This window comes from Colletotrichum navitas (genome assembly GCF_030913465.1).
Source record: "Colletotrichum navitas strain CBS 125086 chromosome Unknown LY79scaffold_96, whole genome shotgun sequence".
Taxonomy (NCBI): domain Eukaryota; kingdom Fungi; phylum Ascomycota; class Sordariomycetes; order Glomerellales; family Glomerellaceae; genus Colletotrichum; species Colletotrichum navitas.
Window position 1 is genome coordinate 83,228 of NW_026850642.1, and position 15,188 is coordinate 98,415.

At 53.8% G+C, this 15,188-nt stretch overlaps 5 protein-coding genes across 5 annotated transcripts; 3 read left to right on the plus strand and 2 right to left on the minus strand.

Moving 5' to 3' along the window:
- Positions 1–323: 323 nt before the first annotated feature.
- Positions 324–1,018, minus strand: LY79DRAFT_526113 (2Fe-2S iron-sulfur cluster binding domain-containing protein; the record flags this gene model as incomplete). The annotated part of the gene is made up of 3 exons (XM_060555805.1): positions 324–559; positions 634–740; positions 795–1,018. 3 exons carry the CDS (start codon positions 1,016–1,018, stop codon positions 324–326), a joined length of 567 nt encoding a protein of 188 aa, XP_060408896.1.
- A 1,273-nt stretch (positions 1,019–2,291) lies between these two features.
- LY79DRAFT_594051 (uncharacterized protein) lies at positions 2,292–3,305 on the minus strand (the record flags this gene model as incomplete). Its single annotated transcript, XM_060561638.1, has 1 exon — positions 2,292–3,305. One exon carries the CDS (start codon positions 3,303–3,305, stop codon positions 2,292–2,294), a length of 1,014 nt encoding a protein of 337 aa, XP_060408897.1.
- Positions 3,306–5,873: 2,568 nt separating this feature from the next.
- Positions 5,874–7,437, plus strand: LY79DRAFT_526154 (mitochondrial carrier domain-containing protein; the record flags this gene model as incomplete). Its single annotated transcript, XM_060555811.1, has 2 exons — positions 5,874–6,772; positions 6,837–7,437. 2 exons carry the CDS (start codon positions 5,874–5,876, stop codon positions 7,435–7,437), a joined length of 1,500 nt encoding a protein of 499 aa, XP_060408898.1.
- Positions 7,438–8,879: 1,442 nt separating this feature from the next.
- Positions 8,880–9,394, plus strand: LY79DRAFT_673766 (uncharacterized protein; the record flags this gene model as incomplete). Its single annotated transcript, XM_060564220.1, has 3 exons — positions 8,880–9,029; positions 9,147–9,208; positions 9,331–9,394. 3 exons carry the CDS (start codon positions 8,880–8,882, stop codon positions 9,392–9,394), a joined length of 276 nt encoding a protein of 91 aa, XP_060408899.1.
- Positions 9,395–13,206: 3,812 nt separating this feature from the next.
- Positions 13,207–14,544, plus strand: LY79DRAFT_526130 (family 61 glycosyl hydrolase; the record flags this gene model as incomplete). Its single annotated transcript, XM_060555807.1, has 2 exons — positions 13,207–14,078; positions 14,187–14,544. The coding sequence occupies 2 exons, from the start codon at positions 13,207–13,209 to the stop codon at positions 14,542–14,544; spliced, it is 1,230 nt and encodes a 409-aa protein (XP_060408900.1).
- Between the last annotated feature and the right edge of the window lie 644 nt (positions 14,545–15,188).

Sequence of the window (15,188 nt, forward strand, 5' to 3'; positions counted from 1 at the left end):
TGTGGCTTACGGTTTCCTCTTGTCGTTGACATACCGACCCTGTACAGGATTATGAGCTTAGAGGAGTGATGTTATTTCCCTCCCATCGTCCCTTGATACCCGCCGAATATCCAGCATAAGCTAAGCCGAGCCGACGTGTATCCCCAACCGTGATGTCGCGCTTCCTTGAAGAACACGACTTTGCGCACGAGATCCACGTAACACCCCTCCGTCCCTTTTTAATGCCGTGGAATATGTAACAGTATAGTACAGGTGATTCAAACAGCGCGGGCGAGGTATGCCGCATCCAACGCTCGCCAAAAATGCTCGAGATTCCTCGTGTCTTATTTGAAGTCGCTGGCCTGGAGGTTCCGCGTCATGGAGGGCAGCTTGACTTTGAGGCCGTCCAGCTCCTTGGTCATCGTGACCTGGCAGCCGAGCCGACTCGTCTCGGTCAGGCCAAAGGCGAGGTCGAGCATGTCGTTCTCGTCGTCTTCGGGCTCGGGCATCTTGTCGTAGTATCCCTCGTCGGCGACGATGACGTGACAGGTCGAGCAGGCGCAAGAGCCTCCACAGGCACCTAAACTCTGCTGTTAGCCGGATGCCGTCCAGTGCTAGCCATGACTTCTTGGAAGGGCGGCTGCCTCTACATACCCTCCATCTCCAAGTCATTGTCTTGGGCGATATCCAGTAGGTTATCACCTTCGCTGACGGCAATCTTGTGCTCGTCGCCATCCTTATCGACAAAGGTCACCCACAGCCTGCGGCAACAGTCAGTCGAAGGATTCCCATACAATCATGGTCCGTGGCCCTACTCTTCGCCGGGCTTGGGAGGGGTGAGATGGTTGTGCGGCCTGACGGCCGAGACGGAGAAGCTGCGGACCGAGGGCCATTGGACCTGTCCGGGGACGAGCTGCGCAGGTCTCTTGGGCGCCGTCGTGCTGTGAATGTTTCGGCTGTGTCGTTGCAGCGGGCGGGCCTGTCGGCAGGCGCCAATGGCTACCCTGCAGAGGGTTGCGCCGAGTCTCGCGGAGGGCATGGCCGCTTGGTATGAGTCCGTACCAGCCGGGGATTATTCTCGGGCGAGGGCAAAGGGCGTTGAGTAAAAGGCGCACCGGAGGGGTTCGATTGCAACGGAGGGGAAGGGAGAGAAAATCCAATGTCAATTCGACCAGGTCATCGCCATGCGCAAAGGATCCGAGTTGAACCGCTGCAGCTAATGATGCTGGTTGTTGGCTGGTGTCTCTCCACGGGGTGGCGCCTGCAAGCAGTGACAAAAAGTTGTTGGAAAGCTTCGCAAGGGCCCCTGTGGAGATGGATTGGATTCATGGAAATTTCCATAGGCTGTCACGGCCTGCGGTAGCTCCGTCGGGACCCGCAGCTGTCGGCCTTATCGGCCGGCGAATGGCGATGTTCCGACTCCGGGACCCCCTCCATTGTGTTTGCTCGTTACAGGGGAATGGACTTTCAGCTCCTAGCGCCTAGCGCCAAGGAAGGCAGGCGCGTTAAGTCCAGCCTACCTACCTCTACCTACCTAGGTACGGAGTAGTTGTCCCCCAAACGGCCCCTCCAACGTCCTGTCTTTTCGGAAGACGGTACGGATAGTTTATTCCACAAGGTACTATTATCAATGTACATAGCAGCCTCAAACCACCGCCGACCCCCTATCCGTCCATCTGCAACAGCAACACATAGCGACGACCAGTACGCAGAGTCCAAACAAGTCCTAGACCAATGCGACTCACCCTTCCTTCTTCTGCTCAAACAGCTTTCGTCCTCGCTCCCGCCCAGTTCACGTGATTGCCGGCACGTTGTAGCGGCGGATGGCTGCTTCATTACTCAGTCGTACCCTGTCAGATACCACCACACCATAAAAAAACTCTGTCACGCTCGTAGCCTGTAAAGGTAGCCCTCGAGTCGCCGATTCCCCTTGATCATGGGATGAGGCCATTCGCAAGTCATGGCCATCTTTGTGTCGAGCTGACGCCTGCGCGTCGGCATCTTGCGGAACTTAGGAGTCAATACTTGCCCCAGGAAAAAAAAAAAAAAAAACAAGGTACGTGTATACAGCAATCTGTGTATCAATTGATTCATGTGCGCTGAGGAGAGTTATTCTCGGCTCAAGGCCCTCTGCCTGTATTGCCCTACTGTGGGCAACATGCTCCTTATACATCGAACCCGGGTGGCTTCGTGGAAGAAGTTCGTCCCTGCTGCGTACACCGACCCTTCCCCCCCTCCTTGCGTTTCTCTCTCTGCGAAATCTTTCCTACGACCCCTGATATGTGCCGAAGGCCATCTCGTCTCGACAGCGCCTACTTCCTGGCCGAGTACGCCTGGAGCCAGAAGCCCAGGAAAGCATAACCTCCCGCACAGCGCACGTTCGAGTTGTTTGGGATCATGTACACGTAGCCGCCCTGGTTGGGGCAGTAGCCAAAGCCGTATACTACAGGATTTCCAGTGGGCGAGCCGCTCGACTCGCAGCCGCCGTAGTATTCGTCCGCGTTGCGGCCGACGTTTCTGCAGGTGATCGGGTAGTTCCCCTCGCGCTGCACGTCGCTATACACCTTATCGTTGGCGGTGGCCGGGTCGGGCTGGTAGTAGTCGACGAGGGTCTTGTCCGGGCTGTTATAGTTACGCATCTGCCCGGCATTGTCGACGTAGAAGGGCGTGGCCGCCGAGGCGTCGCGGACCAGACGCAAGGCGCCGCTGCCGTCGACCGTCACGTACAGGCTCCTGTCGCCGGACCCTTGCAGGAGAAAGGCCGCGGGCGTGTTGGTGGGCGTGAAGGCGGCCTGCACGGTACTGGTGCTGGTCACGGTGACGACCGCGGCAGGCAGCGTCGTCGTCGCGGCGGCGATGCCGTCGCACGAGCAGGCGGACGAGTAGCGCGCCGTGGGGACGAGCGTGCCGATGGTGGCCTTGCAGGCAGTGTCGATGTAAGCAGGCATGCTGCTCGGGCGGCTCTGCTCGGGGGTGCATGACGCTGCGGCGGCGGCGGCGGCGGTGGTAGTCAACGCGGCCTGGCGGCCCTCCAGCTCCTCGCGCTTCACCTTCCTGAGGCCCGGGTAGGGGTTGGCCAAGGTGGTGGTGAAGGACGTGACGACGGCCGTCTGCGTCACGGTCGAGGCGCAGGGCGTCTCGGTGACTTGCATCCATGAGGAACAGTCGGCCGATGCCACCGCCGGCCCGGGCCGGGAGCCGATGACGGCACGGAAGCAGTTGTCGCGGTTGCACGCGGCCTGGCGGCCAAAGAGCTCGTCCATGGGGGAGGCAGCCACACCAGCGATAGTGCCGCCGACAAGGGCGGCGAAGAGCGAGGACTTCATATTGAAAGAGAAGAGGAGAAAGAGGTCGAGGAAGGCGGGCAGGTTTCTTGGCCGGTAAGCGACGTTGTCTTGGAAGCTGCTTCGGTTGAGATGCTGCGAGTGTGACGAGCTACAAGTCCAAATCCTCATGATGGCGAGCTGTTCTTATAGACGATCATCGTGACATCTCGACCTAAGTTTCATAAAGCCATCCGCCAGGCACGTATCGCATGGCATGGCTTGGACGGCGAGGCTGGAGCTGAACAGCTTCAGCAAGCCTCATCGCTTCGCTTGGCTTGTTTTCATTTCCTACCCGACTGCTCAGCAAGCCCCATCACCTTGCTTTATCCTGACTCAAGCTTCGCTTGTGTCTCCTTTGGGAGAAGCCGTCCGTGACCGAGTAGCCCAAAGGGGGAGAGGGGAGAAACACGGGCTGAGGAGACGGTCCGCAGCTGAACAGCCAGGAGAGGTCAGCAAGCCTCAGCTCCTACCTCCGATACAATATTGAGGGTTGAGGATATCGTGGCTGGCTTTCGGGGCGTCCGAATCGGGGCAAACCAAGAAAGGCATGGAGTGCGACGAGAAGAACGAAAAAATTGGCTTGTAGCCGAGTAATAAGTCACCAGATTCCAGCAATATGTCACATGTGTGTGTCTCTCTCTCTCTCTCTCTTTTTCTCGCGCCAACGGACTCGACCTCTTCTTGAGAAACGCCTTCGTCGCACGCCACCATCTTGACGGCTACGGGAAACCTACTGCGGGTGTAGTCGCCGTACAGGAACCAACCAAGCCGTTACGCTGACGGCACAGCGCCACTTTCCCACTTTCCCTCCCCACCCGTGGGCGCCACGGGGTACTAGCACAAGCTGAGTCGTCTGGCAATTTTTTCCATCCAGATTTAATTTCCCCTCGGCCTCGAGACTCAATATTCTACAAACGCTTTGCCGCGTTGAGGAGCTCCAGCTGGTCAAGGGAGGTAGGTAGGTTTGTAGCCTTTCCTTTACTGATGCAGGAACCGCTCTTCCGTTCCACGCTAGAGAGGAAATGACCATTGGGCCCCACATACCACGGGCTACTCCGAGACTATTGCGATTGCGGCTGGCTGTTGTTTCTCTTAGCCGCAGGGTCTAGATGCTCGGTTTCGTTCCTGTGGCTCGGTGGGGGGCTTGGAGATGGTAATAGATCTCGCACACCCGCATACCTAAGCAAGTAGGTTGGGTAAATAGGTAGGTAGGTAGGTAGGCGGGATTGCCATAATAGCGGCCATGATCCGCTTTTTGTACCTAGATTTGACAGCAGTCAGTTGCGAGTTGTTGGTAGGAGTCGCAGCGCGTCGCCCCTCCTCGGATGGTGGTTCAAATCTCAAATGCTCCGACCGTCCGACTCAACCCTAGTCATCATGGCTTAGAAGCCGGACCTCGACCAAAAGCAACACCTTGATCTCGATTGTCTTCCTCACCTTTGTCATCCTTGACTCCTTCTTCCTCGGCTGTTTGGGTCAGGGTCCCCCCCATCTTCAACTGTCTACTGTTCCCGAAGAGCATGCAAGTGATTTTGACCATCAACCATTCATATTTGGAAGACGACTGGTGCCCGTGCCAATATCATTTGCAACAACGAATGGCGTGAAACAACGCCTGATACGCTTAACCGTGTTGATGAATGATGAGTTACATCGGCATGCGCCTTCTGGTCGTGTCATGTCGTAGAGATCGAAGAGAAGAGACGTCACACACAGCGTGGCTTGATAGACTGTGCATTCAGATGCGGCGGGAAACGGTCGAACGGAGTGCGGTTGACTGTGGGGGCCGTATCCGTACAATTAGAACCTATATTTCTCGGTGGTCGCTCACGAACTGACTCGATTGCCTGCCCTACGGCGGCGTACGTAGGCCCTTAAAGGTAGTGGCGGACCCTGAGGTACGTGGGGTATGCAGCGATAATCCCCAGTCAATTGCTGGTGTATTGCTTGTAAGTCTGTGGCTCATTTGCCGCAACTTCTCCGCGCCATGTGGGACTATTAGAGGCAACCTACAGCCTACAGGATTCAGCTATTATGCTCAGGAAACCGCAAGGGCACCTGGTGCGATAATCAGGTGCTTGAATGTGGCTGGAGAGGAATTTGCCCTATCGAGAGCACCAAGGCCGTTGACGTCACTGATCAGGACGCTTGACCCCGCTACCGACCGGCCTGACATAATTCGCTAGGGAAATAACTTTTGACTTCAACCACTTTAAGAATTTAGGCAGCATATCTAGTAAAAGTACTCCGTAGTGTGATAAAATAAGAGGGCTTATAGAAGAGTTGTTGCTGTAGTGTAATACGTAGCACTAGAGCCCTAGAAAACTCCAGGCCCAAGCTTAGTTACTTATCTAAGGTAGTGCACTACTACCTAGGTAGGTAGGGACTCTGGGTACGTACCGCGAGTACGTACCCAGTATTACTGTCCCGGGAAGGAACCGGCGGGCCCCGCTAATCTTATCTCCGAGGTAATCCCATTTCATCATGCAAAATTGGGAGCAAAAGTAGAAAGCTCTCGAAATCATGCACCACCACAGCTGAGTCTCAGCAGCCTCCGAATCGACCATCATGGCTTCTCATCGAGAAGGGGGGGTGAACCCCTTGAGACCATACTACAAGCCGCCGACCATAGGAGAGCCGTCCGATCCGACCTCCGCCTCATCTGCGCCCAACCCCTTTGCCCGCCATGCAGGCAATGCGACGAGCGAGCGGTACGCGTCAAAGGCACGCGACATCTTTTCCGACATCGACTACAAGGACTACATCAGCGAGCCGTCCCCTTCCGTCGTCCAAACCGTCAAGGACCTCGTAGACGAGCTGCTGTGGAAGTACGCCTCGGTTCTGACCGCCCAACCGTTCGAGGTTGCGAAGACAGTCTTGCAGGTCCGGAGCCACGATGACGTGACGATGGGGGCACCTGCAGCATCCGCCGCAGCGACGCCCCTGGCCACACCCGTCTCGGAGCGGTTGCAGTCCCAGTACGGGAGCGCCATCTACAGTGAGGGCGACTCTGACTCTGATCTCGACGAGCCTGCATACTTCACCTCCAACGCTCCGGCCACCCCGACCCCGTCGTTCCCAAGGGACCATCGACACCGCCAGTCGTCGCCCTCACCCCCACACATCCCGGCGCCGAAGCAGCCCGTGCCGCCTTACTACCTCAATATCCGCCGCTCCGACTCGTTGATGGAAGTCATTGGCCAGCTCTGGCAGAAGGAGGGTGCCTGGGGCGTGTGGAAGGGATCGAATGCGACCTTCCTCTACTCGGTCCTCTCGTCCCTATTGGAGAACTGGTCCAGAAGCGCTCTGAGCGCCTTGTTCAACGTGCCCGACCTGGGCGTCAAGGAGGATATCGATCGCCTGATCGATATTGCCTCGCCCTACCCTTGGGCCTCTCTATGTGCTGCCGCAGCCGCGGCCGTTGCGACGGGCCTCATTCTCGCGCCCCTGGATTTGGTGCGCACAAGGTATGACACCGTCTGTCTTGTTCGCTTACCCTTGTTTACGAACGGTGCTAATTCTTGACCTTAGACTGATCGTCACGCCCACTTCTAAACAGCCACGGAGGACCTTGTCGACCCTCCGCGCTCTGCCCTCCTACGTCTGCCCCTCGCTGCTCGTTGTCCCCACCATTCTTCACTCTCTCATTCACCCCATCCTCACACTGTCGACACCACTGGTTCTCCGGACCCGGTTCCTTATCGACAGCCGGGTGTCGCCTACCACCTTCTCGGTTGCCAAATTCTGTGCTTCATCGGCGGCGCTCTTTGTCAAGCTCCCGCTGGAGACGGTCCTCAGACGTGGTCAGGTCGCTGTCCTCTCCACCCCCTCACATGTCCACGCGCTCTCGGGCAAAGACCAGAAGTTCGAGACCAATGTGCCTCCCGGTCGCTACCACGGTGTCATTGGAACTATGTTCTACATCATGAACGAGGAGGGGTCTCGTGCTGTTCCGACGACCAAACCGACACCGGTGAAGAAGGCCAAGGCCAAGGCCAAGGTCGCAGAAACGGTGTACCGCAAGGGCCAGGGACTGGGGGGCCTATGGCGCGGCTGGAAGGTCAGCTGGTGGGGTCTCGTCGGGCTCTGGACCGCGGGCGTTATCGGCAACAGCGCCGAGGGCGAGTTCTAGAAGGAGGATTTTCAAGCGACCAAGCGCGACGCATACATCACCCGACGGCCGACTGCGACTTGACCTGCAGCCACATACGAGGTCGAGGGCGAAACGCGGGCGAGTGGATGCGAAAACAAGACGAAAAAAACACTGTAATTCTTCTGTTGTACTAGAAGTGTGTACCTTGGGATTCGGGATTCACCGGCGTTTTGGGGGATGATTTTTCCAACAGTCCCGAACAACTCTCTCCTCCACGACCATGACGAGATACGGCATGATATCCTTCCAATTTCAACTGTAAAAAAAGGCAGCCAAACCTACCAAACACCCCCTCCCCCACCGGGGAAAAAAAGAACAAAAATAAAAAACCCCAGAAAGGAAGAAACCCACATCAAACAAGCTGTACCGTAGCGCTTTTGCTTCACTCCACGCCCTTGATTTCAAATCCGAAGGCCTCTGGGACTCTGAACCATACCCGTAATAGAAAGATGTGCGTTAAAATTAGTTATCCGTCGTGACACTCCTCCCACAGTTAGGTTTTCGTGCACGCTGCGAAGGTCGTGTCACCTTCTCATCACATAACATATTACGGCCGTGATTGAGAAAAGATTCTTCGCCAGCCACTCCCCCTTCATCCCCTTTCGTACAACACGGAAGCTTGGTTCGGGAGGGAGGGCCAACCCGGCCCAGAGAATCATGTGAGCCAAGAGACCCCAGGGACGCCAGAGAGCCCAGAGAGCCCAGTGCGACGGGGGTGCCTGCATTCAGGGCGCAGCTGTCAGTCACACTGCGGTAGCCTACGGTGCCCGAGCCAAGGTTCATCTGTGACGAGGCACTTTGGAAACCCGTGGTCAATGTTCTGTCTCCCCCAATCAGGCTGAGCTGCGTCCCCCTCCGGCCGATGGAAGCTGGAGTGCTGCTCATGCGCCGCATACCAAGGCTGTAAGCGTGTCAATTCCGTACCTTGCAACCCTGTAGCCTGCAGCCTGTGCAGCCTGTAAGTTGTTTTCTCCCAATTCCTTATCCGAGAATTGCAGGGGGGCGGAAGTGGTAGGGCGAGCAGCAGCTAGAGGGCCTGTCACCGAACTGCGCATCGTGACTATTGCCCCATTGAGTCCTACAATCGGCTATGACTCCTCTTGTCCGGGAGTTATTAGGGTAGGCGGAAGAGGAGGAGCCGGAGGATGACGACGATGGGGGAGGAGGATGAGGCGAGTGCGGCGCGGACCGGGAGGCGTTTGTTTTGGGGGCCGAAAGCGAGTCCCATCCTGGGATTGACAAGGCAGCACACAAAAGGGCATCCTTCGGGCCCTCGTCCTTATCATAAATGTACGGCCGGAAGAGACAGCACTTTACATTCCCGCTTTCATTCAAACACTTCTCACTGCTTACAACCTTTAAATCCTCTTCTCACGAAGTCTATACCCAGCCACACAAAACAGAAGAAGACGAAGCAAGCCATGGCGCGCACCTCCATCTTCCGTCTTGGTTCGGCCTTCAACGCCGCCCTCCTCACCTGTATCATCCTCAAGCACATCTCCCTGGCCCTCGTCCGCTCCGCGGCCCGCCACGTCTGCATGGTCTTCCTCATGCCCATTATGATTCTTCACGTTGCTATCATCGACAGCTGAGACACATGTCTCGCGTCGGGACCAAAGGGGGTCGGACAAGACCGATCCCTCGAGGACGCCTATTCTAATTCCCTCTACACTACATACCCTCCCCAGGACGAGACATTCTCACCTCCTTTTACCGCCTTCGCCGCCTATTCAAGGGCGATGGAGTACGGGTACGCACACGTCAAACTTGCAGCTGTCTCAACGCCCCGGCCCTCGTCGAAGGCGGGGGCATCACCTACGCACACCCACTCCCTCCTCCTTGACTCACCATTGCTCCCACAACATGCGTCAGCATGGGTCAAATCCCGCCGGGCAGAGGCATAGTCGCCGGTATCTCTTCCGCCGTCTCGCTTTGAAGCGTCTAGTCGTCTCCTCCGCGGCTCTGCCAGAGGGGGGGGGGGGGGGGTCGCTTTCGCCCCTTCCTGCTTGCCAGGCACGGAACACCTCCAGGCGAGGAAGCGCTTTAGACAGGCGATGCTGTCGGCGGCCAGTCCCCGCCATCTTGGCGGAAGGAAACGTGGATCAGGGTTTTTTGTACACCGTTCCGTTGCCGGGGTTGCATTTCTGCTGTCCTTGCTTTTTTTTGGTGGCTTATTATGTCTTTTTGGTCTGATGTCGCGGGTGGCGGGCAGGTTTTCGACCAGGCATCAGACTTGGTAGCTTGGGAGTCGGCCGATGATGGCTGGGCCATTCCAAAGACGGATGCGTTCAAAGTTCTGTTTTTATTGGGCGCTGGGTGGGAACCTAGGAATCACCGAGACCAGGGCATCGCGCCTTTGTCAACCATATTCCCGGGTCTATAGCCCTGGGCACCGGTCGGTTGGTTTGTACAATGGAAAATCACTCCGAAACACCATCACCATATTATCCTTGTCAAGCTGGCCGGCTCAGCAGGACCCATCCTTGGGCATGTCGAGCCTTAGCTTGGTGGCATTGGTGACTTTGTATATAGCCTATACCCTTGGAGCATAGTTACTCTCGGCTAGCAACGTGGGCGCTGTGTGTGTAGGCGGTAGTAGTATTACATAGTATAAGCTTAACCCAGACTCGCTATTGAGATTCAGTCTACTCAGCTACCACTACCTCCATTTAGTCACTACCTGATATCTCAATCCCACAATTAGCTGAAACAAGTATATATCCGACTTAGTGCGGTCCATCATGCATATATGCTTACTATACATGTCACTATTGTCTACATCTCCCTTGATTTCATCAAAATATACAATTATCTTCGCATTGCCTTGGCAAGTTACCTATACACACCAAAAGAGTCGCCGTTTACAGCCTGGGTAAGTCAACCCACCCACTTTTCGGCACCCCCCACATTTCGGCATGCCAAAAATGAAGCCATCACAACCAACACCACTTTATTTAATTAACTATTAATAACCTCTTGATGCCACAATAATACAGCTTTTGGCCTCACTAGGTAATTCAGATGCGCTGGATTCATCTATATCACTTTCAACTTTACTAGCCTCCTGCTGCGATTGCTGTACCTCTTTGATTGTCGTAAACTTTGTGTTAGGATCTATATGAACAGCCTTCTGTTTCCTGGGTATACTGTTGGCAACTTGGGCTTCTAGAAGGCTGAGTTTTTGCTGGGCAGTAGCTAGCATATAGGACTGTTCTTGGAAGCCTTTTTTGACCTTTCTGAATAGTTGGCGTTGTGTGGCGATGCTTTGTTCTAGCTGGCTGAAGAGCTGTAGTTGGTCCCCAAGGTCCTTTACCTTCTTTGGCGTAGACCACTTCACTGCAGATGAGGCTGATGCCCAGCCCTCTATATCATAGGCATCCTAGGCCATATAGGTATCTCTAGCAGCTGCTTTAAGTGGTGTTAATAGTGTTGTTGTTGACGATGTTGCCTTTTGGACTAGTAGCCTATTTATAAGTGGCTTTGCAGCACTAACAGGCCATAACCTAGTGTATTTCTAGCCACTCTTAATGTTGCCAACAGTTAGACTAGCTAGGTAAGCCTTTTAATAGCAGGAAAGGAAGTTCCTTTTGCCTATAATAGTAGAGTTAATCTACTGACTAAGATATCTAAGCTCCTTCTGATATGCTGCCTTAACAGGGCTAAAGACTGACTAGTTAAGTGGCTAGAGGACATAAGAGGTATATGGTAGCAAGAATAAGAGATAGACGTTATTAGTATAGTATAACTATATAAAATCTGTTGTCGTATGGCTCCTATGCCTATCTAGGATAAGGAGTCTAGCCTAGTTAGGCTAAGAGGGCTTAGTCTAAGGAAGAAAGACTCTCTGTAGCTATTTAACAGTAGTAATATTAGTAGTCTATCTATTCTCTATTACTATAAACTCTTATCTATTATATAGGCCTAGATCTAGAGGGAACTACTACTACTAGACTGTTTTACCCTTATATATAACCAAGGGATAAATAGTAATACCTTTAGCAGATATACACTTAATAATAGATACCTAGGCTTATAATCTAGGCTGTTTTTTCCTTACTGCCTTTGTTAAAGCCTTGCCTAGCACTAGCCTATTATTGCCTTTGCCCTTAAGGATACTAGTCTTATCTATATTATATCTGTTGGCTAGTTTAATAGCTTAGATGCAAGGTATAGCGAGATATTTAAACTAGTCCCTAATAACCTTAGTAGATGCCCTATTAACATGCCTTAAATCAATAGATCAACTTCTCTAGACCTTAACAGATAGGTTCCTTCGAATAAAGCCATCTACCCACCTCTTGCCTAGAGGTTGGGTATCCCCCATAGCTTGGAGGATGCAATAGGCAAAGTCCTTTAGTTGTTGATAGGTTAGTAGGTGCCTGAGGTCTGCCTGGGTAGTCACCTAACTGGCCAGGCTGGCCTCCTGGCTAGTTGAAAGCCTCTGGAGGTCTTCAAATGCTGCTTTCCTTGGTTGGGTACCTCTTAGTTGATACTGGAGGGTTGTTCGTGGGATGCCGTAGATAGAAGCTGCCTAGACAACACTATAGCCGTTTTCAACAGCGTTAATCGCTTGATTGATCTCATCTTCGGTATACTGAACCATTGATATATAAAGAAGGTATCCTGAAAAAATGAAGTGATTTGATAAAGGTTGAAAAAAGTGGTAGTAGTTTGAAGTTATAGATATAGCTGTTAATGGGGTGGCTGGGCGGCATTTTTGGCATGCCGAAATGTGGGGGGTGCCGAAAAGTGGGTGGGTTGACTTACTACGGCTGGACGTGACGCTTAAGACACGCGCTTACATATCCTCACGCTATTGAATATGATACAGGGCTAGACTACTAAAGCTGTGCACTAGTAGGCGAGTACACAGGTCGGCGAGACATCTAACTGTTTTTCCGGTGGCTCACTCGAATCCGCCTGCTGACATACGAAGAGAGTTCACACCGAAAATCGGCAACAAGCCCCCGAGAGCTCGAGGCGCAACACCTGCACCTAGATGTAGCCACCTCTCAGCAACACCTCTTCTGGTCGCTGCAAAAGACTCTTCCAGGGTACTTGCGCAGTGTTCTTACGAATCCTGAAAATGCCTTAACTATGGTCCCAAATCACCTAAGAAACCGGATTCGAACAACATTCAAGGCCTCTCCTGAGAAGCGAACCCCAACCGCGGGGCTGTTCCACAGTTGGGAGCCACTACGCGCCGTTTGCGAACGGAGACTAAAGCTCTGTTTCATCCCTAAGACCTACCATTGGCACGTTGCTCTGTGAGGCTGAAAGACGAATGCTGTCTACGTGTGTGATAGGGTTTCGCGCTAACCTGGTTGCATCAACATAGCAACCACTGCTCATATGACTACGATCACTATTCATTAGACAACTCAGGAATAAAACTTTTTCTCGCCTATGTGGAGAGAGCCATGAGATTTGTTCGTGAGCCGACCCCTTCGCTAGGGAGGCAACGGCCAAGCCTCGTCACCCCTCGCATATATAAAACCATGAGGGGGAGGCACCAATGGCTGGAATGTTATGTTCACTCTATCCCTAGCTCGAGAACGGTTTGACGAATACATAGACATGCGTCGAGTATAATTCCAGATCAACGCTTTTGCTACAATCACGTTGTCGTTAGAACCAGCGTCGCTCTCTACGGTTCCACCACTATTCATTCGTTCTCTCCTTTCCTTGAGCAGATCTTCGTTCGGACGTTTTTTTATTCAACGTCATTTCACTCTCTTTTTCACAATAATGAGCTACCGAAGCAAGGCTTCCGGCTTCGTAGCCATTTTGGCCTCCGCTGCAACGGTTGCTGCCCACGGTCACGTCACTAACATCGTTATCAACGGCGTTTCTTACCGCAACTACATCCCCGTGCAAGACCCGTATACCAACAACCCGCCCCTCGTGGCCGGATGGACAATTGACCAGCGTGACAACGGATTCGTCGCCCCAGACGCCTACAACGCTCCTGATATCATATGCCACCGACAGGCCGTCGCTGGGAAGGGCCGCATCACGGTGGCCGCTGGCGACACCGTCCAGCTCCAGTGGACCGAGTGGCCGGACAGTCACAAGGGCCCCGTCATGGACTGGCTCGCCAACTGCAACGGCCCGTGTAACCTTGTCGACAAGACGGATCTGCGGTTCTTCAAGATCGACGGCGCCGGCCTGATCGACCCGCCCCAGCGCACCAACCGCTGGGCGGCCACCGCTCTCATCGAGAACGGCAATGCCTGGCTCGTCCGAATCCCGGCCAACGTCGCTCCCGGCCACTACGTTCTCCGTCACGACATCATAGCTCTCCACAACGCCGGTCAGCAGAACGGTGCGCAGAGCTACCCGCAGTGCATCAACCTGGAGATCACGGGCGAGGGCACCGACAACCCCCCGGGCACTCCCGGCACTGCTCTCTACAAGGCTAATGATGCTGGTATCCTCTACAACATCTACCGCGATAACCTCAATGACTATGTGGTTCCGGGGGACACCATCATACCTGGAGGTGTCTCCATGCTCCCGCAGTCTCGGATTCAGATTACCGCCTCTGGAAGTGCTACCCCTTACGGAACGACCCGTGTCAGATCCTCGTCTAGCACCCGTATCGCTCCCTCAAGTGTTACGTCTGGCGCCATCTCGTCTTCTAGCAGAGAGAGCGCATCATCTGTAGAAGCCGAGGCCATTACAACCATCCGGTTGACCAGGACCATGACCGCCACTCGCACCAACAGCACAAGCAACGACATCTCACCCAGCAGCACCGCAGCACCCACTCGGACCTTGGCACCCACAACACTCCAGACCAAGACAACCACGGCACTTCCAGCTGGTGAGCCAACGCAGGACATGTATGGCCAGTGTGGCGGCTTAGCCTACCAAGGTCCTACTAAGTGCCCAGCGTACGCCACCTGCTCCACGGTGAACCTCTACTACGCGCAGTGCACCCCCCTCCCGGTTCCGCCAGGAGTGCAACCCCTATATGCCCAGTGCGGCGGTCTGAATTGGCCGTTGGGGAGTGCGACTGTATGCGTCCCCGGGGCTCGATGCTCTACGATAAATCCTTACTACGCCCAATGCACTCCTGCGTAGGATACTTGCTTGGCTTTCACCGTTGCTGCTGGATCACGCGGTATTGGATTGGAAAAAATTAGCGTGGCTGAAAATTACGAGAGCGTTGCATAGAAGCGTAGGCAATATCTGACCTTTGCCAGTTTTGTTAGTCCTAGTTCGTATAGAGTCGTGGCTTGTAAAGAGGTGATATTCAGGAGCTGCCACCGCCAACACAGCCAAAAACAACCAGAGCCAGAATTGGCCCACTAGTAGCCCATATGTAGCCCTATCCTCTATCCTATGTGACGCCTATTGGTGCTCTGGCCTATCTTGTACTTATCTCGCGAGTTATGTGCGCCAGACTCACAAGGTGAGACGCAGGTGAACTGTGCTGAGATAAAAGGTGTGGTGCTAGGCAGCTTTTTCTACCATAGACCCCTGATGGTTGACTGTAGGATTACGAGCAGAATCAGGTATGCACCTGATTTTTCAAATGTTCAAAATCGCAGTTATCATTTTTTTTTTTTTTTACGTTTTTGGCGCTGGCAAGACGAGTTTAGCTGAAACTACTATTCACAAGGTGACACATCGTAACATCACATTGAAATTACACTGTGATTGAAAAGACATAATTACATGGTTACCTACCCCCCACATCTACTCAGAAGCGTTCAAAATATGAT